Source organism: Bactrocera oleae, chromosome 4, assembly GCF_042242935.1.
Source record: "Bactrocera oleae isolate idBacOlea1 chromosome 4, idBacOlea1, whole genome shotgun sequence".
Taxonomy (NCBI): domain Eukaryota; kingdom Metazoa; phylum Arthropoda; class Insecta; order Diptera; family Tephritidae; genus Bactrocera; species Bactrocera oleae.
This window is the reverse complement of record NC_091538.1, coordinates 41,426,695-41,452,756: the sequence shown is the minus strand read 5'-3', so window position 1 is coordinate 41,452,756 and position 26,062 is coordinate 41,426,695. Positions and strand designations below refer to the sequence as shown.

At 34.9% G+C, this 26,062-nt stretch overlaps 1 protein-coding gene across 10 annotated transcripts in view; it reads right to left on the bottom strand.

The window, feature by feature from the left end:
- brp (ELKS/RAB6-interacting/CAST family member bruchpilot) overlaps positions 1-26,062 on the bottom strand; it is a 106,194-nt gene that overhangs the window by 15,406 nt on the left and 64,726 nt on the right. For 3 of the 10 annotated variants that reach the window (XR_011396263.1, XR_011396264.1, XM_070109204.1), the window contains 7 exons: positions 13,467-13,556; positions 12,567-12,812; positions 11,785-12,273; positions 11,274-11,306; positions 9,556-9,594; positions 7,431-7,547; positions 846-1,028 (listed from right to left, as the gene is read on the bottom strand). Coding sequence is in view for 6 of the 10 variants with exons in the window: in XM_070109204.1 (XP_069965305.1) it covers positions 846-1,028; positions 7,431-7,547; positions 9,556-9,594; positions 11,274-11,306; positions 11,785-12,273; positions 12,567-12,812; positions 13,467-13,556 (1,197 nt within the window). In the remaining 4 variants the exon portion in view is untranslated. Of the gene's footprint in view, positions 1-845; positions 1,029-7,430; positions 7,548-9,555; positions 9,595-11,273; positions 11,307-11,784; positions 12,274-12,566; positions 12,813-13,466; positions 13,557-23,906; positions 25,416-26,062 lie in introns of all 10 variants that reach the window. The other 7 variants (XR_011396266.1, XM_070109206.1, XM_070109207.1 and 4 more) reach the window with 4 other exon arrangements.

Genomic DNA, 26,062 nt, shown 5'->3' with positions numbered 1-26,062 from the left:
CAACGGAACTTCCACCCGTTCCCATTCCACAGTTATTGAGACTGAAGCTAGCAAGCTAGCCTACAGCTTTCTGCAATACCGCTGTGGCCAGGCACCCAAACCAGTCTAATTATAAAATAATTTCATGCTAGAGATACGGAGTTTAGACATCCTTTCACATGTTTATCGGAGTGAATAGTCACCACTCTGAAGGAAGATGGGCTCCGGAGCAATAGATCTACTGCTACCGACAGCATACTCCTCCACCAAACCTCCATAGTACATTTTTTTTGAAAATTTGAAGCGAATCAAATGTATGAATGTATGAGATCAGTACTCTACATTTGTATGGATCGAACTTTCAAACGTGAAAAAAAACATTGGTTTTTCACTTTTAACAAGGGCTACTTTATAAAGTGGTCGGTCCTTATGTGACAGAAGAGCGAACAACTGGGCTTTAATTCTAGTTTCCGGTTCGAGACGAATTGTTAAAATCTAGACAATACTTTCCCACTATGCAAACACGGCCAAATCATCAATTTCATAGATCAGTATATCGGTTTTCCCTTTCCTTTTCTGATGAATACTTAAGTTAGTATCTTTTTAAGATCAATCCCGTTTAATTGACCTGATTGTCAAGTTCAACTATTTGTAATAATAATAAGTAATGATAAATTAGAAGATATTAAAATTGAATATTTGTGCCATTTATATCAAATACGTTACAGACTAAGAATTTGGAGGAGCTTTCCTTCAGCAGACCCAACTATTATCTAATTGACGGTCAAACACACTATATTCTTTCTTAAGTTATATTATATGAATAAATTACGAATGAATTTGAACGAAAATAGAAGAACACTTACCCGATCTCGATCAGCATGTATGCGTGACACACCTCCCTGCACCTTCTCAAGCTCCTGGCGCAAGCTTTCCTGTTCGCCTTGTGCATTCTCGAGTTTCGCTTTAAGGCGATATACCTCACCCTGACTCTTCTCGAGCTTCTCCTGTAACGCGGTCGCCTCTTCACGAGCACGCTCCGCGTCCGACTGAAACGCGTAGAGGGGGAGAGGAAAAAAAATATAAAATAAACATTATTGTTCTTCATTGACACTATATTAGTTCTTCTGACATGACAATTGCACAAGAGGATTTTTCGAACAAACTACTAGAAATTACTTCGATCTTACTAAAATGTTAAAAAATAAGAAAAAGGAATAAAAGAGTTTGGTGTGATAATGTCAAAATGTCCAACTATTAGATAAACGATATATATTGTTTGGGTGACTTATAGTAAATAGTCAAAAATGATAGAAATAGAGATTACGACAGTTTCGTCCCGTTACTTTTTTTTAGAATTTGTTTGAAAGAAAAAACGCGACGTCATGAACAAAAGAAAGGAAGGCTTTGTGTACAATTACTATGAAAATATGACAGTTCGTTTCGTTTAAGACGTTGCGTGTCGCAATCTTGTACTCTATCATTCTTGATAAACAGTTATGTACGCAAATGGAAACACAGAACGTGGAAAGCGCCACAACAAATGCATTTGGTGACAGCGAAACGAAACGGACACGAGCAATGCAATGACAAAGAAACGAGTCACTTTGGGTTGTTGTTTGCTCTTTGCAATATGTACAGAGGTGCGCGTGCGTGCGTTTTATGAATTCAATTTTATTTTTTATTTTTTGAGAGGTGATATGGCACGATTACAGCGGAGAGCGAAACAAAATTAAAATAATTTCTTTTAATATAATATGTATGTATGCGCGATTATTTTACATGTTCTTAGATGGAATGCTTTAACAAGACAGCGATGACATCGATTTGCTTCAAGTAAACACAATACTCACAACAGTTATCCAAACTAAATAAACATGATCCGTACTGCGTTTCGATTAACATATTCTTTCAATACTTAGCAAGCTGTATTTGCACTGGAACAATCATCGCCTCTAGTACATAAAGCTAACACGTAGTACATTGAAATAGCTGTACCTTTATACAAAAAGTTTTTATCCGAAGTCATGGGAGTTTTTTGAAACACTATACTTTTATTTATCGGACTTTAGTTTTAGGGGTATTTTATTTCTAGCGCCAAAAAGGCAACCATAAGCGCTCCATATATAAATTCTTTCTTTACACAAATAAAACAGCTTCTATACAGCAACTTGATTCGACCGATCGGTTTGTATGGCAGCTATATGCTATATCGGTCCGATCTGAACAAATTATTTGAAGATTGTACCGTTATCTTGAGCAATAATCAGTTTAAAATTTAGATATCTTGTCAAATAAAAAAAGTTTTCCTTACAAGGACATGATTTTGATTGATCAGTTTGTATGGCTGCTATATGCTTTAGCAGTCCGAACTGACGAATTTCTTTGAAGATTATACCGATGCTTTGAAAAATAATACTGGTAAACAAAATTAAACTGTTTTTGATTTTTGAAGTTTATAAACGGTTTCTTACTAATTTGACGTCGCTGATTTCAAATTTACCTTCAGTTCCTTTCTAGCAGCACTAGTTTTAGTGTACATGTACTTCTTGAAATATCGTTACTCGGCTTACTTGAATTAATTTTAAATTTCATAAATTAACCGCTATGTATACATAAGGAAGAATTTGTTTAAATGATCCGAATAGCTTTTGTGCTGTGCTGACTATATGTTTATAGAATGCCTTTTAAATGCGCCTGATTTTATTTTATAACAAGTAGGGAAGGGCTAAGTTCGGATGTAACCGAACATTTTAAACTCTCGCAAAGTCAAATGGTATACTCGTTTGAGATTTCTTTGTGGATTGGCTAATATTTTCGGTAGAAGGTCAACTATAGGCACTGGGGCCCACATATTTAGTACTTAGGAGCTTGAACAGTTTTGGTTCGATTTAGACAATTTTTGGTCACAAGGTGGCATACTTTAAATGTATTATTCACGCAAAGTTTTACCCCGATATAATCATTCTTGCTTGATATGCATAGTGGAAAGTGAAAGAATCAGATGGAATTTAAAATGGTGTTATATGGGAAGTAGGCGTGGTTGTAGTCCAATTTCGCCTATTTTCGCACTATAAAATAGAAATATGAGAAGAATGTTACGTACCGAATTTGGTTGAAATCGGCAGATCTCAAGATATGGGTTTTCACCTAAAAGTGGGCTGTGCCACGCCCACTGTCTAATTTTGAACGCGGTTCCTATAAAGTCATCTCTTACCATCCCAGAGATAAAATTTAATGTCTCTGGCGTGTTTAGTGCTTGATTTATCGCGCTTTTTATAGTTTTTAACAGTACCGTTATATGGGGAGTGGGCGGAGTTGCCACCCGATTTCAACTATTTTCACACTGTTGCTAGAGGTTCTAAAAAAATTTGCTTCCAGTGAATTTTGTTATTATAACATTAGCGGTTTAGGAGATATGCACATTAAACCTATTAGAGGCGGGACCAAGCCTACTTTTTAAAAAAAATTTTAACTGCAGATGCCCATAATTTACCATTTTAAGATTAAGATTATGACCAAAGCTACCGTGGGACACCAAAGTAGTCCAAATTGACCTTTTTTATACTCTCGCAACCTGTTGCTACAGAGTATAATAGTTTTGTTCACCTAACGGTTGTTTGTATCACCTAAAATAATCGAGTTAGATATAGGGTTATCTATATATAAATGATCAGGATGAAGAGACGAGTTGAAATCCGGGTGACTGTCTGTCCGTCCGTCCGTCTGTACGTCTGTCCGTCCGTCCGTGCAACCTCTAACTTGAGTAAACAATGAGATATGTTTATTAAACTTGGTTTCTTGGTACCGTGAGACGGTTGGTATTGCAGATGGGCGTAATCGGACCACTGCCACGCCCACAAAAAGCCATTATTCAAAAACAAATAAATTGCCATAACTAAGCTCTACAACAAGATACAAGACTGTTATTTGGTACACAGGATCACATTAGGGAGGGGCATTTGCAGTTAAACTTTTTTTTAAAAGTGGGCGTGGTCCCGCCCCTAATGGATATAATGTGCATATCTCCTAAACCGCTAATGCTATAATAACAAAATTCGCTGGAAGAAAATGTTTTTAGAACCTCTACCCACAGTGTGAAAATAGTTGAAATCGGGTGGCAACTCCGCCCACTTCCCATATAACGGTACTGTTAAAAACTACTAAAAGCGCGATAAATCAAGCACTAAATACGCCAGAGATATTAAATTTTATCTCTGGGATGGTATGAGATGACTTTGTAGGAACCGCGTTCAAAATTGCGCGTGCGAAAATGGGCGAAATCGGACTAAAACCGCGGCTATTTCCCATATAACACCATTTTCAATTCCATCTGATTCTTTCACTTTCCACTATGCATATCAAGCAACAATGATTATATCGGGGTAAAACTTTGTGTGAATAATACGTTTAAAGTATGCCACCTTGTGACCAAAAATTGTCTAAATCGAGCCAAAACTGTTCAAGCCCCTAAGTACTAAATATGTGGGCCCAGTGACTATAGTTAACCTTCTACCGAAAATATCAGTCAATCCACAAAGAAATCTCAAACGAGTATGCCATTTGACTTTGCGGGAGTATAAAATGTTCGGTTACATCCGAACTTAGCCCTTTCTTACTTGTTTTAATTCGAATATTGTAGTATTTTTGGCTAAAAATGTCATACGTTCGTATTTCGAAAACTAGAGCTACTAGACACTGACTGGCAAAATCATACAAAATCGGGTAAGAAGCTTTATAAAACAATACTAATAATACTTCTGTTTCCCGGTCGGGGATATGAGAAGCTTTGACCTGGCAATATCTGATATATGTGAAAAGATCGACAGTATAAATTAACGTCCATCTTGAATGACAGATTGAAATCTGTCATTTGAACGTCGCTAACAGTAGTTTGCGATTGTTGAAGAATCTTTAATGTAAGGTTTTAAGCCAACTGAGGATATATCATATATTTAGTTGAAACTTTTCAACATGTTAGACTATGTTATTGTAATTTGAACATTTTCGATTCGCTTAAATTAATTGTTCCAGTTAGGCATTTGACAAAGAAGTTTGGCAAAAATTTAAATAAAAAAAGCGTCTTAGGCAAACTTAATTTCTTTTGCATTTAAAATTACTAATCATTACTTATGTGTCGAGTAAATATGTGGTATTCGCAAAAGTGAAGCGTAAGTTAAGGAAGCAAAGACAACTTCAAAAAGTGTTAATGAAAATAGTTTTGAACAAAATAAGGGTAAGGGTATATTGAACATGAATTGAGAACATCGGATGGATGTAATTATGTAATATGTTATGTATGTATGCAGGAATTTCGGCAGGTTTCAACGACACTATGACATGTCTATAATAAGAATCATACGAATTATACGAATGTATGAACGTTTCTAATAGACAGTTATGGTTGTATTTATAAGTAAGTTGCATGTTAATAACGAGTATGCCATATAGTTAGACTATATGTATATATGTATGGTATGTATAGAATGTAAATTGATATACTCAAAAACGAGGATTTTGAAACTTTGGATACTTGTTGTTGGCGATTTTAGAAGCAATTACTCACAAAACGTTTATCTGTATCGCCCTATAATACGAGATACGAGTAGATACGAGTATGAACGTAAGCGCAACACGGTTATTTGAATTGTTTGAAAATATCCATTAGAGAGAGTTAAGTTTACATAATTAGTATTTAGTAGTTAAGAGTAGTAAGTAGTAGTAGCAATAGCAATAGTAGTTAGCACTAGAGCAATAGTAGACAAATATTAATACTTTTTTTTCTAAATTTTATTAAATACTTTATGCATTGAATAATTGTGCTCATGAGAGTGTGTATAACTATGCATGTGTGAGTGTGTGCAAATGAATCTAATGACTTTGAGATTACAGCTTTTGTAAAATGCTCGCATATTTTTCTTAAGTCATATTATGTTATGCCGATCATTGGCCTACAGAGATGTACCGTACAGTGTTTGTTAGCGAAGGGTGCTTCAGAGTATTAACTGTGGAAAACAGTAAAAATAAAAGTGTAACCCCAACTGTTATCGACGCTAATCTAGATTAGACCAAACATATAACTAATATTTTTTTACAAATTTCCCGAATTTAATCGAATACTTTCTCCAATTTTATTTGGTTTTTCCTTTAAACTTTATACAATTAAAAATGGTTCGTACATGGAGCTAATAGGTGACGAAAAGGTCCAAGAACTTTTCTGATACGATGTAATAATAAAGGGGTACTCATAGTGAGGTCCGCGAAAAAAAATGATTTGTCGATGTTTTTAAGCAGAACCACAGTTATAACTCAAAAGATATTTTAAATATTCATTTGAATGTTATTTTTAAAAATATACAATAGAAATTTTTTTTTAAATATCCTTTTATTCGTATTTTTTGATGAAGCTGATGAGAAGATTATCTATTCTTAAATAAAAGTCGCTCTTCATGTGTTGGTTTCCAACGTTTCTTTATCGAAAGAAGGACACAAGAAAGTATTTCAGTACAAGAACTTGATTTTGATCGATCAGCTTGTATCATAACTATATGCTATAGTGGCTACCTCAACTCAGCTCGTCCCGCTGACGATTTATGTATATTTATATTTTATGGAGCCTCGGACGTTGAAGGTTTTCTCACAAAAATTTAAAGAACTTCCGTTAAACTATACGACACACCTCTGCTTCTTTGCCCATTCAGAATTATAATTTTTGACATAAGCTGTACATCCGCCGGTGATTTATTTGATTGTGGTGTATACTTGATTGAGTATGCATTTATATAATTACTCTTCATTCACTTTTGATACCGGTGTATAACTGTGCATGTTTGCTGTGCATGAACCCGATTAAAACGACACACATACATAGGTGAGTATGTTGTGTAGCTTTTGAATACTGTCTTCTGATATCTGCGACATGAAACATACTAGCATAAGTGTATAATATGAGTAAACATTTTAAAGTCGGAATTCAAACAATTAGTTATTTTTGTTGTTGTACGAGATAATTGATTTAATTTACAATTAGGTGCGACATTATTCGTACATTGTAGAATATATGTATATGTAAATATTTATATATAGAAATAACTAATAACTGAAAATCAAAAAAGCATTTTGCTCATCATACGCAATTGTTTTCCATAATATAATCAAATCATATCAGATCAAATATTAACACCACTTTCAAGTAAAATTCTTTTGAATGAAAAATTCCATTTCGATGAGGTCTAATGTTTGTATATGTTAATGTGATTAATATAAGTATATGATATGGTGTTACAATTAGATATATTTATATACTGCTAGATATACGAATATAATTATGTATGTATGTGAATGTACCAAAAATATGTGTGTGTATGTGTAATGGAAATTACTTCGAAAGAATGCAATTGCTTTAATTCCGTTAAGTTATATATGTATGTTGTTGTACAGCGTTTACGTACCTGTGTGACGCGGAGCTCAGCTTGTGTTCGCCTCAGTTCCGCAGCCGCCTTGTCGGCGCGCTCTTGTGCCCGGTCCAGCTCTTGCGAAGTCGTCATTGTTGTGCGACCAAATGTTGTCTAGGCGCAGGAACGAAGATAATAGTATTATTATAATTTGAATAAATTTATTTATATTTAAATGTATATACATATATGAAAGTACATATGTGCAATGGTTCAGTAAGGAATAGGGTGCGTGCAAATTTTTGTACAGCAGAGAATCCTTTTTTTACAACATATGTAGTTGACAACAATGCATTTACAACACAACATTTATGAAGTATATACCATGTGTTCGTTGGTGTGTGTGTTTGTGTGTACATGATCATTTACAAGGGTATACTGTAGACGTCTGTATTGTATTTATGGCTACATGACGGCGTCACTTTTAACATTAACGTTATTTCAGCGAATGCATTTTGCGCCTAAAAGTAGGCCAATCGATTTTCGAATAATAGTATATATTAAGCAATTTTTAAATAAAGTTTATTGAATGCAATTCTAACTAGAAAATCTGTTTTCTTTATCGGAAAAAAATTAAATTAGCTAACTTGTTTCATTCAAACGAGTATCTACATTTCAGCACGAAATCGCGGATACAACAAATTACGCTTTTTATTTCTAAATATTCTTAACGAAAAGAAGTAAGCTCTGATTTAAGAAGTGATTTAATTTTTTTTTGTTGGTTGCAGTTTTCTTTTATTAGAAACTACAAAGTCGATATAGTTGATAAGTTTTAGATATCTCGTTTACCTAAGTAATACATTGTCGGCAGGTGTATTGATGTGAAGTACGCTCTAAGGCTCAAGGAAGCTGGGTATAAGAATGGGTCCGAACAAGAACACGCCAAATTCTCCCTCCCTCTACTGCATTCTTGGAAACTTAAATCAGAGGTTACTCGTGGCGGATTTTTCTCTGCCTACAGGTGAGGGATATGAGCATGAGAAGCAGTCGCTCGTGAAGAAGTGCAATAAGCTTTTTTCGCGGACATGTTGAAGCCATAAGAGAAGTTTGGAGGCGTAGTTTTTTGTAAGGAGAGTCAGTATTAGCTTTAGGCTACCGTTGCGTTCCTTTAGCAGGCGCTGGCCGACGACCCGCTACTGTGCGACTACAAGATCCTTTTGGACAAAAGTGGAACGCAAGAGGTCCTCTGAACTTCTTACTCTCAGCTAAGTTCATTTTGCTGCAATCGTAGGAGTTCTTACTGGCATTCATGCGTTAAGGCTAAAAGTCTTGTCGGATGTAATTTCTCAAAGCTGTATGGAGGAGGTTGAGATGGAAACTTCCAGACACTTTTTCTTCCATTGTGCAGCCTTTTCAGGACTGATGTTGAAACATCGCGGCAGTCTTATCTTTATCGAACCAAGAGACATAGACGAAACTGTATTAGCCGTCTCAACAAATTTGTGATAAGCTCAAAGCGCTTTGTCAATTTGTGTGTGTTTTATGAACTATTATATAGGATTTTGGGTACTACAACAAACAGGTGTTATAAGCTGAACCTAACCTAACCTAAGTAGATAAGTTTTGGTTAGCTTTTTCCCTACAAAATTTCAAATGGAATGATCTGAACAGGGTATACATTTTATGATCTTCCACATATTTTTCTTGTAACATGAGTCATATATGGCGGTAATAGTTCTTAATGTATCGGAATACAACTAGCGTTTTATAAGAACAATGTGGCATTATTTGAAATATAATTTTTCTTATACTCGTCCAAGCAATTCTGGTAGGGTGTTCAGTTTTGAGAACCCATTCGGATAACCCGCAAACAAACTACAACAAAATTGTAAATTGTTGTAAATTTTGATGCAAAGATGCAATGTTCAAATATCCCTAACGCCTCACGCGGTGAAGTGTTGACTACTTTCAGATCAGCTTTCAACTACTTAATCTTTCCCGCTTACCCTCTCCTCAATGATATGACCTGCTAAAATTGTGGACGGATGGACGCATGAAAAGCTTGGTTTGAATGGTACAAATGAAGTGGACCACTTATGGTTAGTTCATTCATATGAAACGAGCGAGCTTTATGGTTTCGAGATGATGTACATGGAAAATATATATTGAGACTGTGACTTACCGATAAGCGTCCTGACTCGAGCATTAATTTTTGTACAGACTGAAAAGTATTTGAATATTATTACATTTAAAAAGAAAATTTTTGCAAATACTTCTTCTTTTAGCTGTGCTTTTAATATTCAATATATAAAAGTAGGTATGAGGGACCTATGTTTGTGGCATTCGGAGCTGAGAACTTAGCAAAACTAAAGTGCTGGGGTGTTGGGAGCTGTACGAGCTCTTAAGGCTTCGAATAACTAGCGATTATTAGCTGATTTTGTAGATACTCTGATAAATGTAAATGCAATTAATTTCTGTAGACAATATGTGAGCTTAATAATAGTGATGGTGGATTGGTTTTAAGAGCATGTTTTGGTTTGAGTTGTTGTAAATATTTCAGGTTTTGAAAACGTTCCTTTTTACTTACTTTCAAATCTGGGGAATGTGATTTTTATTGAAAGTAATTCTGGTTCCGTTATCTTTTAGCGGAAAAGCGTCCATAAGCATACAAGGGATATGAACCCAAAAAAGTGTTTTACTACAGATTTCTATAGTTTCGTTTATGTTAAAAAGATTCACTTTGAAAATACAGCTTATGTTTGAACATGTCACCAGTGACCACTTATGGACCAAGTCCTATTTATTATAAGTTATTGAATATCTTGATTGAGAACCCCAACTTTTGGACTTGTCATTAGACAAGAGATGTAGAGTGAAATCTTATGTTTTTTATTTGTTTAAGAACCAATTGTCACTCTTTCCCTAAGAAATAAACATCTTCAATAAAAATCATTGTCTTTGGAACTTGTTTATTGAGATGTTGGGAGAAAGGGGAGCCTATACAATTAATTGTATGAATTTCAATTTTAAAATTAAGTGAGTAATGTGTGTTGTAATCTCATAAGTATAATCTCATGAGGTGTGAAATTCATTTAATATTAGTAAACAAATTTTATCAGTAAATTAGGCGCCAAGCTTGAAAGATTTCACGGAAAAACGGAAGATTGCGTATCGAAGTAAAGAGTGTATTTTCATTAAGGACTACCTCACTATTGTGAATCAGTTTCCACCACTATTATCAAGCCTAGTATTACACTAAATAATATAAGTCCGTCTTGTTTTTTTCTCGCAGACAAAAAATTCTATACAGTCGCGTCTTCGTTATATGAAAGTTAAAAATAAGCGTGCCTTTAGTGTATTTGTGTATGAGTGTGTGTTTATGAATTTAGCACCCGTCCGATATATTATATGTATGTATATACGTTTCAGATGCTAGGAATATATAACTGTTCTTTTACGAGTACTCGTGTTTGAGGTGCAACACGACGTATATATGTACATATGTATAAACATCAATTATTTGTATATAAACTTCGGCAAAGGTTAAATAGTTCAAACGTTATAGTATAATGAGAGTCCTTCCCTATTTGGTTAGTACACGAAAAAATTCTGAACTTTTACTCATCAACACAACGGGACTACTTGTAAATACTTTTAGCAACTAATAGTTCTTTATATACAGTGCAATTAAGCGTGACATATCATATCGAGTTCGTAAATGCTCACATAAGCGCTCACTAGTAAGCAATATGCGATTTCAACAGCAGGGGAGCATTTACGAAGACTGATATGATCGGTAGCGTGATCGTTCGAACGGTTTACTTAAACTTTAATACTATTCGTGAGCTAAAGTTAATTAAAAATGATGATTTTTTAGGGATTTCATAGAAAAAATCTTACTTTATGTAGTGTGGTCTGTTCTTCTAGCTGCAGCTATTATGGTGGTAGTTATGGTAGTAGGTGGTAATAGTAGTAGAACATAGTTGTAGATACATAGGTACATAGGTGGTTGAGTGGAGTAAATGTGTACATGTAAATAATAATAATATTAGCACAGTAAAAACGTTATTGCTTCAAAAACACACATGTATATAAGTATATAAGTAAGTAAATTGAGTATTAAAGGTAAATATGCAGGTAGTATTGCTTTCATATCTTCATAATAATTTAACACCTAAATAATTATCATAGTTTTAGTAAGTAGTTGATATCTTTAGATTCGGTAATAGGTAGAGTATGCATTTATATAATTACACTAGTATTTTTTTGGGGTATATAACATCGAACGCATATTTATATCACATATACATAGCTGTAGTTAATTTTACTTTTTAAGTAATCAAGAACAAGAAAGAGCACCTAACCGATTGTAGTTAACGGCTTGAGTGTCTACATAAATACATTCCAGTACCTGTGAACGTTCCAGATCGTGTTTCAAGCGTTCGTTCTCCAATTCTAGACGGGCTATGCGTTGTTTGGTGGACTCCCAATCGGCGTTGCTGCGTCCCATCTCGCAGGTGGCCTTCTCCAGTTCCGCCTTCGATTTGCCCAACTCACTTTGTGACGCCTCCAATTTGATTTCCAAGCGCTCACGTTCGGTGACTGCACGCTCCAGGCGTGTATTCAATTTCTCCACTTCGCTCTCGAGTGCCCGCAACTTGATTTTGTAATCGGCAATTTCACGCTCATGTAATTCGCGCTCCTCTTGCTTTTCATGTTCGGCACGATCTCGCTGTTCTCGCAGTTGGGCCATTTGCTTCTCTTTGTCACCAATGGCTTCTTCGAGGCTTGTGAGAGCGCCCTCGGAGCTACTGTGATGAGCTTGCATTGCCGATAGACGTGCCCGTGCCATATCCACCTGATTATCCTTCTCCTTGAGCAAATCCTCGAGATTTTCAATCTGATGGCGAAGCATAGTCGGGTACAAAACAAAAACGAAAGAGAACAAACCAAAGCAACGCAAGTGTGGTAAGCCAATGGGAAATAAAAGTAAAAAAAAAAGTTATTTTCATTAGTTTATTTTGAAAATTTTGTTTGTTTTACAGAATAGTATAGTAGTTTAACAAACTATGTTATTATGTAAGTAGCTTAGAGCTCAGTGTATGTTTGATTTGAGGTGAGTAGTGATGTGGCTGTAGAGCGTAGAGGTGATGGTAGTGTTGTAGTGGTATATGTTTCTGTATTATAGCGCACCTTTCGCTGTAACACGTTGATTTTGCGATCCTTAATCTCCATGTGGTCCTTCAATTCGGTGAGTTCACTAGTCAGACGATTCCGTTCTTGTACCGTTTGTAGCGTGCCTTGTGTCTTCTTCTCGATCAAGCGGTTTTTCTCCTCCAGGCGGGCGCGCAACTCCTCAACATCAGTCTGCAGCATATTGTAGTGCTCTTCCTTGGCACATAACGACTCCTTCAGAACCGCTATGTGACGCTGATAGTCCTAAAAATTGTATAAGCATGATTTGTTCAAATTTATGGTATTATGAATTCGCAAAATTGTAGGCTGCGTTTGCACCGGTTAACCCTTAAGTGATGGCTTCACAAATAATAAGTCCCGTTATCAAAACAAGTATGTTTTGGATCAATTGAAAAACAAAGTATTTCATAAATTGTGGAAAGACGTATTGTTTTGAAACGTTTATCTTATTTTTACTGAAATTTAAAACTCGAAATGAGCCAGTCCAGTAGCAAAATTCGGTAGACATGTTATTCTTACAATTTACCTTTTATGTATTCATCTGCTGTATGGTATTACCATAAATTTAATGATTATTTAATAAAAATATTTATGTTATTCTAAATTTCTATATATTTTATTTAAGAGCTAAAATGTTGATAAATCTGAAATTCACCACACTCCATACTCTGAGATAGTTAAACTAATTTCTTTCGGTATTGTTTGTGGTATTTACGATAAAAACTATCATATTGGATTACTGCAAATTAATTCATCTAAAAAGTTATGTTACTATATAATTTTCCTTTTTATTTTTAAAGTTGTACCACGCAATCATCACCAAAGGATTAAGCTTAGGCGCTGCTTTTGTGAACACAGCCTTATATGCAGAATAAAAAAATTTAACCAATCTTTTACCTGATGTTGCTCTTCCAAAGTTTTCATTTTGGCCGCCATCGCCAATATTTCTTGATCCCTTCTTTGTATTTCAAGACGGAATTCGTCCAACTTAAATGCCAATCAAGGTAGAATTTGGAAAAAATAAATTGCATTACATTAGCATTACTCTTATACAATGACTTCATATGTGTCTTTGTTACTAAAAAGGGGCAATTTACGTTCGCTAACGTTGAATGGCGATGAGCAGAGTTTTGTAGAATGCAACGCCAGAGCGGCATGATGTATGAAATCGATAAAAATGCTTTGAAAGTTTAATGATAGAGTGACAGAAAGATAGAGAGAGCGAGAGAGATGGATGAATACGCTGCGCGTACTTAGTGCCGTGAATATGAGGAGAAGTACGTGTAATGTATGGAAAGTAATGAAATTATTGCTGTTATCTATGACTCTCTATGTATTCATTTATGAGATTGTGTGTGCTTTTTTTTGCCTTGAACGCGGTGTTATGAGTGAAAGTTCTTGCTCGCTTGAAAGAAAGGTTACAAACATTTTATATACATATATGTATTTTCTTCAATGTTAACAAGTGTGCACTTGTGCTCTTAACAATGTCCGATTGTGTAAAACCGAAATCTTCGGTTTTTTGTTTGGTGTTCGGAAATACAATTTTTTCGTGTATGCTTATTTTGTTTAGAAAACTGTGTGTATGATTGGTGTGTTTGTGTGACTGATCGCTTCAAAAGTGCCGAAGTGGGTGTGTTGGTGTAGGGGTACTACATACAGAGAGTAAGCTTTGCCAAAATGTATGAAATATTTTGTTTACGTTTTTTATTTACTTTTATTTTTTATTATATTTCAATAAAGTTTGAAGATTATTTATAATATGTTTTTTTTGTGGTTTATTAGTAGTTATAATTACAATTTTCTGCTGTTTTTTGTTTATATATTTCATTTTATGTTCTAACTCAGCGTATATGTATATGTATGCATAGCATGTATATAAGTATAAGTATATTATAAATACTGCCTTGGAATACAATATAATAATTAATAAATGCCTCAGTTAGTTACTCTGAAAATGACACAAAGATCACTACGCGACATTGGCTATATAAAGGCATATTTAAATTATGATAAATATTACCAGAAATATAGTTTATGTACAGAAGCATACAGTTTCCCGAAGGGGAACTCAGAGTTATACCGCGTTCATTTATCATTTAGAGCTCTTACTTAGTAAAGTAAGTAAATTTGCTTTGTAAAATCTGTCAATAAACTTGGAATGGATGAATTGGATGAATCAAGCACATCAGATTCATCATAATTCAACATCAAATTAAAAAAATATAATGTTGTGGCAATTTCTATCGATTACACATTTTCTAAGTATCTGTCAACAGTCCGTCAGAATATTTGAATAATTTTACCATTTAGTCATTATACTCTCGCAACTTGTTGCTACAGAGTATAATAGTTTTGTTCACCTAACGGTTGTTTGTATCACCTAAAACTAATCGAGTTAGATATAGGGTTATCTATTTATATGTATAAATGATCAGGATGAAGAGACGAGTTGAAATCCGGGTGACTGTCTGTCCGTCCGTCCGTCCGTGCAAGCTCTAACTTGAGTAAAAATTGAGATATCTTTATGAAACTTGGTAGACATGTTTCTTGGTACCGGAAAACGGTTGGTATTGCAGATGGGCATAACCACTGCCACGCCCACAAAACGCCATTAATCAAAAACAAATAACTTGCCATAACTAAGCTCCGCAATAAGATACATGACTGTTATTTGGTACACATGATCACATTAGGGCGGGGCATCCGCAGTTAAATTTTTTTTTAAAGTGGGCGTGGTCCCGCCCATAATAAGTTTAATGTGCATATAACCTAAACCGCTAAAGCTATAATAACAAAATTCACTGATAACAAGTGCTTTTGACACCTCTATCGACAGTGTGAAAATCGGGTGAGAACCCCGCCCACTCCCCATATAACGGTACTGTTAAAAAATACTAAAAGCGTGATAAACCAGGCACTAAATACGCTCGAGACATTAAATTTTATCTTTGGGATGGTAAGAGATGACTTTATAGGAACTGCGTTCAAAATTAGACAGTGGGCGTGGCACAGCCCACTTTTAGGTGAAAACCCATATCTTGAGATCTGTCGATTTCAACCAAATTCGGTACGTAACATTCTTCTCATATTTCTATTTTATAGTGCGAAAATAGGCGAAATTGGACTACAACCACGCCTACTTCCCATATAACACCATTTTAAATTCCATCTGATTCTTTCACTTTCCACTATGCATATCAAGCAACAATGATTATATCGGGGTAAAACTTTGCGTGAATAATACGTTTAAAGTATGCCACCTTGTGACCAAAAATTGTCTAAATCGAACCAAAACTGTTCAAGCTCCTAAGTACTGAATATGTGGACCCCAGTGCCTATGGTTGACCTTCTACCGAAAATATCGGTCAATCCACAAAGAAATCTCAAACGAGTATACCATTTGCATTATTTTGAAAATGTATTTGTATAGACCTGAAGTTACTTTTCCTCTGAATTAAATACAATTAAAAAGACAATTAATCTGGTCCATCAGTTTGGTTTGCTATTTAATAATGAACAGGCTTACTTCGGATTCACTTACTGCCTATAGGCAGTAGTGTCTGTATTTGGTAAACCGCATTCGGAATCGTTAAATTTTTTGGGAATAGAATTAACTTATAAACATTTCAGGCCTTTTATATGTTCCAAATCGGCTTTTATAGTAAAAACGAAGCCACAAAAGCAATATCTAACGATGTCGTTTCGAGATGAGTTCGCCGAAACCAAAAATGGTTTCTCGGCGCCAAAATCAAAGACGTGTCTGTTAGTTTCTCACATACGTTTTTCGACTCTTTGTTTACAATGAAAGTATTTTGAATTGTTCAAGGTAATGGTTTCGAATGCATATGATACCAGCTTATTGTAGTACCAAATGCAGGTCGTGCCCTAGAGTAAGTTGGTAAGAGAAAGTGGATAATGGTGGTTCTTTATATTGCCAAATATATAATATACGGCATCCCGATAAAATAGTGTGAAAATGTTGCGAAAGTTTATTCTGGGCACTCATTGCTGAGCCTCAATGAGACACTAAGCGCCGTTACAGAGCCAGTATCGCGTGTTGGTCAACTCATTTTTTAAATCTGCGGTTTGTGTGCTAAAACAGAGTTTGTAGTCATTACTTATATCGACACTTATTTCAAGATTATAGACATTTGCTATGCGTTTACTTGTAACTCCACCATATGTATGTATGCTTGCTGGTAAGTCTGTATGTATATATATATGTTTATATATATACATATTTTTATCAACTTGATTTATTTATTATTTGTGTAGATAGTTTCATATTTCGGCATCATCTAATGGCAATCAATATCAGCTATATAAATCTGCTATTACACTTGTACATATGTTTGTATGTATGTATACGTATAGTACGTATATATAAGTATGAAACATTGTATATGCTAATCAAAAAAGAATAACAGTCAGCTTATACGTAAATAGTATCAGCACCGCTGTGGGTACTTTTGTTTAAATGCAAGATTTTCTGTCTGTATGTATACGAATACACTGGTTTATTGGCTAGTCTGAGCTATTAACGAGTACGAGTATTATTGTGTTAGATATATTTGTATGCGAATGCAGAGCTTCTTTTCGATTTCGTTTTTGTTTTTATTTTTTGTTTTTTGTTTTTACCATTTTAGAACATATTTATGTATGTATATTTTCCTAAGTTCTTATTCGATTCCGTACATTGCCGATTTCGTTAACACGTTGCCTCTCATCCAATTGTCTAGATTCTACACTTTTGTATTTAGTTCTGTATTTTCGAAGAATTATCGTTGCAAGTCGTTGGTAATAGAATGAACTTAAAGAATTTCAAAAGTGGTTAATACATATATTGTTACTTCGGGACTTTACTGCAGCATTTTCGAGAAATTTTTTTAAATTACTTGCTCTGCACGGAGTCGTTCCTATAATTTTGTCCTTTTTTTAGGTAAACTTTAGGCTATCGGGCAAATAAATCCGGTGAGAGAACACAGCCCAACACATTAACCCAGGGACTTTACGAAGCCTCTTTGATTTAACTGGGTTAAACGCATTCCTTAAAATTCAATCAATCTATCTAATCAATTAACAATTTTCCATATATTTATTAATTTAGACAATTTGCAAATTGACTTGTTAGAATGTAACTTCTCATTAAAGACATTTGCGTTTCAACTCCTGCCTCATTCATAATGACCGGGTAAATAATCTTGAAATTACTACAGCGGAAATCTCGTAATGCGTCCTCAAAATTATTGAAGTATTCTGCGAATTTCTGATTCTAAAAACATATCTCAGTCCATCCTGCCAACTCAGTGGTTTTATCACTAAAATTAGCAAAATTAAGTTAGAGAATTAAACGTTTAGTGAGCAAAATAATTTTTTAGTGTCTTTTTGAAAAGAGAACACGTTTTTAATTACTGTTGTCAGTATTAAAATGAGTAACAATAGTTTGTATTGCCTTATTTTTATTTCCTTAACTTTCTTTGCAGGTCTCTCACATATTTTGTAACTGCTGTATTCGAATAGAAAAACCTTGGTAAGCGGATTCAAATCAGGCGTTATCAGTACACACAGAGTGGCTGGGCGTATCCACACACTGCTTTGTTTTAATAAATAAATAAAATAAATAGAATTTAACTTCTTTGCGTCTCAACTCTCTCTTATGGGCTGACTATTTATTTAAATAATTTTTCTAAAATGCTGCAAAGTAACTTAGGCTGGGCTAGGGATAGTTAAAATGGTGTTCCTGGTTCCTTTAAAATTTAAATCACGCAGTGTGTTTTTGTTTTAGCTTTCAGCACAATAAATATATATATATATATATATGCATAATATATAGTTAGGGCAGTAAAGTGTCTTAATTACAATAGAATAACAGAGTCGCTTAATATGCATACTATATTTATGCATTACCAATTTTGGGGTTTTAAGAGTAAGTTTTTTTATATATTTAATTGGAAGTAAAATACTTTGATTAGGTAAATAATTTTCTTTAAGGATACATTATGTATTGTAACAAGCAGCAATAAATAGTAAATTTTGTTATTTGAAGTTTTCAATCTTCTCGCTGTTTTCCAGCATATTTCTTCCGCACAATCTAATTACTAATTTCTTAGTTACTAAACATTACATGTTAATACCATATTTGTATGCCAGTTTTACGCACATACCTTCACATTTAATTAAATTTGCGTTAATTTCTTACCTTTATACATATTTTCCTTTAATGTTTAGTGACTTTTTTTAAATATTTTTGAGTATTACTTCAAATACATCAACGTCTGCATTGCATTATGAACAACATTGCATTACTTTTTGTAATTGACCTTCATTACTAATCACACTCTAGCTGGGGAAAAAAATTTGTATTTGCTTTTTTTTGTAATTTAATTTATTACAATAAATAATTTATTAAAAAATGCTTGCTTATTTGTAAAAGGAAGTTTTTTTGTTTTTTTTGCATAAATGCAAAACCGATCTAAATCAAGTAAAGAAATGCATTTTCAGAACTGTCACTACTTGCTAAGTAACTCAAAAATGAAAATAATAAGAAGAAAGGAGATGTAAGTAATCTTCAAACTCAAACTTCAATGCAAATTCTCAGTCGATGAGGTTGGTTAAAGAAACTGTAAGGGACGAAGGTATTAAAAAAGTTCAAAAACGGGTTTTGAATGACCATAAAACTAAGATAAACCAGAAAGGTAATCTCAAGTCAACGTATGGACACATCGGTATCGGAAAGCACTGTGTAAAGTGGGTGCGAGTTTACAATCGACAGATGCACTGTGTCACAAGTAGAAGAAAACGATGGCGAAATTGCGTGAATTGGGCTTCGGATTGCTTTCGTATCGGAGGATCTGGTCTATTGACATGTTTTCCTCAGAATTAAAAAAATGTGTACTGGAAAGAAATCACTGAAATTGAGGTATATTAAAAAACATTAAAAAAATTAAATCACTGGCAAGGTTTTAAACCCTTTGAAATATTTTAACTGTTGCTTATGCTCTGGTAATTTTAGAATCTAATCCAAAAAATTTAACTTTAGTTTGTATAAACCCAGTAATATTTAAAATTGCTTTTTTATTAAGATAGGAATTTTCCAACTTCTTGTAAAAAGGATTTAGTAGTTGTAAAATTTCACCAGATTTTAATAACGGAACTTGAAAAAATAGTAAAGAAATCGGATTACGACTATTATTTTTGAACCTAGTTTAATATTGGCACTTTAATAAAATTATTTCATTTAATCAAAAATTTTTATCTCATTCTGAACTTGTTGAGCATAAAGAGGATAAGTCAGTCAAAGCTTTTTGAGTGAATTATAGTCGCCGTGCTCAGGCAGCGGAATTGCATTAGAAATTACTTAGAAACTAAAAAATAATGAATACTTTTAAAGGCGAGATCATTAAATAAGCAAGACTACTTCATCAACTATTTTGTACAATGTTGAACCGAGCCTTTTTATATTGTAAGTGAATTTTAAGTGAAATACAAGTAATATAGAAATTATCATGAAATCACTCGACTAATTTGAAGTACAACCACTTCGAAATACAGTAAGTGATCTTCTCTGATTACTTTAGAACTCTCCCATACTTAATCAGACACATAAAATTTCTATTGTGATCGCCGTGACCAAGTAGCTGAATTGTAAGATTTGAAAGGATCTAGTGACAGTTCTTAATGTTTTTTAGTGTTAAGATCCAATATCCTTTGTAAGAATTAACAATTTCATAATTAAAATACTTAATTTCTTATTTCAATTTTAAATTGTAATAAGGTTTTAAGTTTATAGAATCTAATTTCTTTTAATTTTTCTTCTGTAATTTAGTTTTTCAGAAAGTAGTCTATAAAGTAATGCTTTTAAGTAAAACGTCATTATTCCGTAATGAAAATGGAATTAAAATTCACGCTTAAGCTTAACATCAAAAGTAACAATGAAAGTATTTAACTTTTTGTAATATATATTTAAATATTTTTCTATATTCATATATACAGTCTTAATAGTTTTGCTTTGCTTTGTGTTTTTGGTGCAGTGTAGCGATTTTTGCATTTTGTTCTGCTTTATATCATCAAGCAATTTGCTTATTTTTCGCTTTGAATTTTTTCTTTTAGCGCGATTTGCCGGGCAGTTAAACGCAGTTATTAGCAAAAGTCTTTATTTAATAATTTATTTCACTAGTTTTTAGTTTTCGAAATTTCTCAAACTTTTTGTCATATTTTCTTTTTGTTTTAATTTTGTGAAAATTGTCCTGAGTTCTCTGCAACGGCTTCAATTGAACTTAATCTCATTTTCTCTTTGTTTTACATTAATAATTTCCCTTTCTCTGTCACTTCAATATACATACAAATAATTAAGTAAAAGTAATAAATACTGGTGAACTTTTAATTAAGTAAACTTCGCGAATAAATTTCCTTTGTACAATAATAAATTGGAATAAATGTATTTGTATACTTTAACTAAGTAAATACTTACAACAAATGTTCGATAAGTTCAGTAATTACATTATAATAGTAAAGATTTGCTAAGCATTCTTCTACAATTATGCCTCTTATATTTATACATATTTATACATATGTAAGTCGGTAATAAACGAAAATGGCATGGCACATCGAATTGGTGTTTTACTCTTTTCTTCGGTTTTCCTTGCTTTTCTTTCTCAGCTTTCTACGTATTCCTTTTAATTTATTTTAATCTAATTTTTTATTTTTGTTTAATTCAATTGAACTAATAATGAATAATTTTGCTTAAAAGTTAGTTATTTTATCATATTTTAATATAGATTCTCTCAAATATAAATACTCAAATGTAAAAGTATGTCAAAGCTTTCAAAAATCATGCGCATACGACAAAGGGTTGCATTTTTATATTAGTTCTGTTGCAGTTGATATTCAATAATTCTTGAACTGAAAAAACCGTACGCAATTTCATAAATTTCTTGAAACGTGTTGGAAGTAAAAAAATTAACTCAGAAAGCAAGAGCCAGAAGGTTCGAAAAATATAGTGAGCTTTAATATGATCACATTCCTAAACGTGGCTCGTCTAGGTTTAAAATTAATTAAGTTGAAAATCATTGGGTTAGAGAAGCGGTGCTCAAACTCAATTTCTAAACTACTATGTTTTTTGGAGAGTTATCTCAATATTCAAATAGTCCGTCCTAGACTAAATGAACAGAAGAAATTTTTAAAGAATGTTTCTAGAGAAGTCCATAACAGAAAATTTTGATATCTAAAGTGCCAAGAAAAACTAAAATATGTTTGTTTTGTAGACAGTTGAGAGTTCAGTGCACATTCCTCGAGGTTTTGCAGTCTCGCATTTTTGCATAACAAGCTGATGGACTACATAGAACTACACAAAACCATTGAATGGAATACTAGGCCTTTTAAAATAAAAATATTGTTGATTTTAATTTAAATAAGAAGTGAGTGATGAAATGAACTGTCTATTGCCGACATGCGCTAGTTTTCAACTAGTTACTTGAACTTGGAGTTGGCAACGATAATGAGAACTACGGAAGGCGGATTCCTAAAATAAGCAAAACTGGCTTATCAACTAGTTTGTACAATATCGTTCCCAGCTTTTTAATTTTCTACGTTAATTTTAGGTAAAATAAGATCAAACGGATCATGAAATCACTTAAATAACTGGAAGTACAACCACTTGGAAATAAAGTAATTGGTCTTCACCGATTACTTCGAAACTCCCTCATACTTACTCAGATACATAAAGTTTCTAAATAACTACCGACTACTTCAGAACCCTCTCATATCTAACTAGCCATATAAAATTTTTGTATTTAGGGTACTTGAACACTTTTTTGTGGAGCACACCGAAGATATTTATGCTGAGATTTGGCTCACGAGTATTAACGCTTATCAACTAAGTTTCAATTCAGACTTACTGCAGTTTTGTTTATACATATAAATGTACGTCTGTTTATTTGAATTTTGATTAATAAACTATTCATTAGCTAAATATTTGGCTACGACGCGCCTGCCAGAATGACTAAATGACTTCGTTAGCAACAATTTTACGAGTATAACGAGTACATTAGAGAGTACGAGTATAACTGTGTGTGAATAATGAGTACTTTACTACATACATATCTATGTTGCATAATATTGTACAATGATATTATGCGTGCATATATTAGATTTTTATTGAAATGTTTAGTTTAGACAGATTTAACACTTAGCCTTCGTTTATTTTCGAAATTTTCGCGAGTTTGGTTAGATTATATTAATGTATTTTGTAGGTAATGCAATTACAAGTATATATAAGTATGTATGTACTAGTATGCGCATGATATGTGAAAACACTTCGCTTCAAATTGTTTATTATCCTTTTTGTACGTTTTATATACGAGCAATATACGTACTCCTGTGATGTTAGTCGCATGTTGTTGCCTTGGGAGCTGTAGAGTAGTACGATGGAGGGCTCAGTACACAAACAAATCAACTAAATATTCAACTAACTAACTAACAGACTGACTAACCAAACGCCCCCTAAATGGCGTGTAGAAAGAAGGGACCGAATTTCACTTTGTTTCGCTTTACTACAATCGTGATTGTGTAAAGAAATTATTCTTTAAGTAAATGTATGCGTGCGTACGTGCTGCAGCGTCGCTTTGTCAGTGTTTTTCCAGCAGTCAGCTGACGCTACAGAGCGCCACGCCGGTCTTAATCAATCACTCACCAATTATTTCTTGCTGTTCTTGTGGAGAAATGTGACTCTAAGCGTCTCGTTTGTAAGTCTAGACGCTCAGATTTGTATGGGCGTATGTGTGTGTGTGTGTTAAGCATATATGGTATGTACCTAAATTTGGGGTGTGTCTTCCAGTTGCGGTCGTGCTCCATTTGCCGGAGGGGAGCTAAATGCTCAGCGTAAATGCAAGCAGCCTCTTTCTTGCCGCGCGCTGTGTTTGCACTTCACCCATTCCTTATGTTCAACTATTTCATTATGCTTTATCTGTAGTGCTAAATCTAAGTTTTCCTACTTTTTTATAGCTGCACAGCAGGCATTTGCTACGAGCGAGTGCTATGGAAATTTTGATTTCTGCCAATCTACGAATTTTGCTAGAGTGTTTTAACGGTATTTGCTAATTCTTCTTACGTCAAAATTTTGCTAATATTCACTATCCAATTAAGCTATGGATATCCGAAATTTTTGAGTGTCCAATCAAATATTTTTTTGGTTCAATTTCGCACTCATCCGTTAGTGAGAATTTCTCATTTTCTGGGTAATACTGCCCGCGGTTGCTGTTTGGCTTGTTAGTTGATTGAGGTAACTTAACCTTAGGAGTCTAGTGATAGCGTATCTACGTCAAATTTGAAACTTACTTGTCGTTTGTGCTCGGATGGCAGTTTCGGATAGTCTAAATCTAGTTTCGAATATGGCGACATGTGTTGGTGATGATGGTATGGAGTGCTTGTATGGCTTAATGGGGCTGATGTTGTGGGATGATGATGGAGGTGGTGCAGATGCTGTTGGCTTAAGTGACTGAGGTGTTGCTGCTGCTGCTGTTGTTGTTGTTGCTGATGATGATGATGCTGATATGTGGGCGCTGTATGGAGGCTATCATACGCCGACGCAGCTGCAACGCCCGCCGCACCAGTCGCCACACCGCCAACGCCACCAACGCCACCGCTTGCACTTAGGCCAGCGCGCCCAGTCAGCCCCGCGTCGTCCAGCGCGCTGCTGGTAAGTGTTGCCGCGAATGGTCCACTCGTTTCGCGCAACGCCGCCAGTGGATGCGTTTGCATGTGATGCTGCTGCTGGTGCACGTGGTACTGATGCAACGGATTCAGCTGCTGCTGTACCGAGTGGTGGATGTGCGCCGACGGGTGCTGGGCGCCGGGCGGCAGCTGGTGTGTATAATGTTGTGTGCCCGCAAATTGCTGTTGCAAATTGTAGGCAAGCGGATGCGTATGTGGTGCCTGTGTGGCGTACTGATAGTACTGCGATATAGCCGGATTGGAGGCGTGCAACGATGGCATTAGATTGCGTTGATGCAACAACGTACTCATGCTATATGGCAAATCGGTCTGACTGAATATGGACTGAGAGAATGGATTTGCATAACTACTACTACCACCAATACCACTAACACCACCTGAAGTGTATTTGCTCGGATAGTTCAAGTAATTTAAATTTGACACTGAGTAGGCCGGCCGCAATAGCCTTCCACCCAAATGGCCACCGGTGGCCGCTTGTTGTGCCGCTACTGCTGCCGCCGCCGCTGCTGCTGATTGTTGGGCCGCTGCCGCTGTGGCCGCCGCCGACGTCGGTGCATACTGTTGGAAGTACATGTTCGGCTGGGAGGAGAAGCTCGACGACATCTGCATGAGGTTATCATTAAGGTATGGCGGCGACGTATCACCCGGGTGCAAGGTCGGATAGCTAGAGATTATGCGTCCGGGATAATGTGAGAGCGGTGTTACTGGTTGTGTGGCCTGTTGCATGCGCGCATGTTGGTTTAGTATCTGGGAGGAGCGTGAAATGGATTTGTGCGCCTCATTTAACAGGTTAACAATATTAGAAGAGGAGGATTGCTGCATTTGTGGCGCATAGAGACCGTAGTAGTCGTTCATCATCGAGGCCGATGGCAGGCCGGCGATACTGTAGCGGCGTCGACGTATAGGTGATGGATGCTGGCCATAGAGGCCAGTACTGCTTACCGTCGGCTCGTACAGATAACCAGCAGCTGAAGAGGTGGGGCCAAACATGTCGTAGGTGCTCGGTGGTGGTGGCGGCGGACCAACACCGAGACCGTATCCGGTCGGCAGGTAATACTGACCGATTATGTCTGGTAGTGGCGGACTTCCAGTCGAGCCGTATGTGCCGTACATCTGAAATGGGCGATTTGAAAGAGTTTTTGCTTGGGTATTTTATTTGTTTCTCGTTTTTTTTTTTGTTAGGGTGTTTTATTGATTGGCTTGATTAGATGTTTGCTTATTTGCTTGTTTGAGAAATTCTTTACTTGGCTGTTTAGATTCATTTTGTTAGCTTTGGGATAGTAGAGTGTGTTTTTTCATGGCATTTTATTTTATTTACTGTTTCTTTTTCTGGTTTGGTATGTCTGTATTAGTGCTAGATAAGTGTTGTCGACAGCAATATTTTATACTTTTGTTGTTGCTCTAAAGCGGGGTAGGCTTTCGGTTTCAGGCACTTGATCTAAGCACTTCGCGTTCTGTTTAACTTATTGGCGCGCAATATGAGAAATTTATATGTAGTCTATATAGTCTAAATATAAATATATATATGTATATATGATAGTTATTATAAATGTGTATTTATTAACTTTTTTCGCATATTCGAACATTCGAAAAAACACTTGCGCCAAACAAAATCATAACTACAATAACAATTTTCAATTACTTGCACACTAAATCAATAAAATATTTAACTGCATACTAATTAATTGTTCGGTACTGGTACTGGTACTGGTAATGGTATTGGTAATTGTACTGTATTTGTTCAATAATTTCGTAAATTG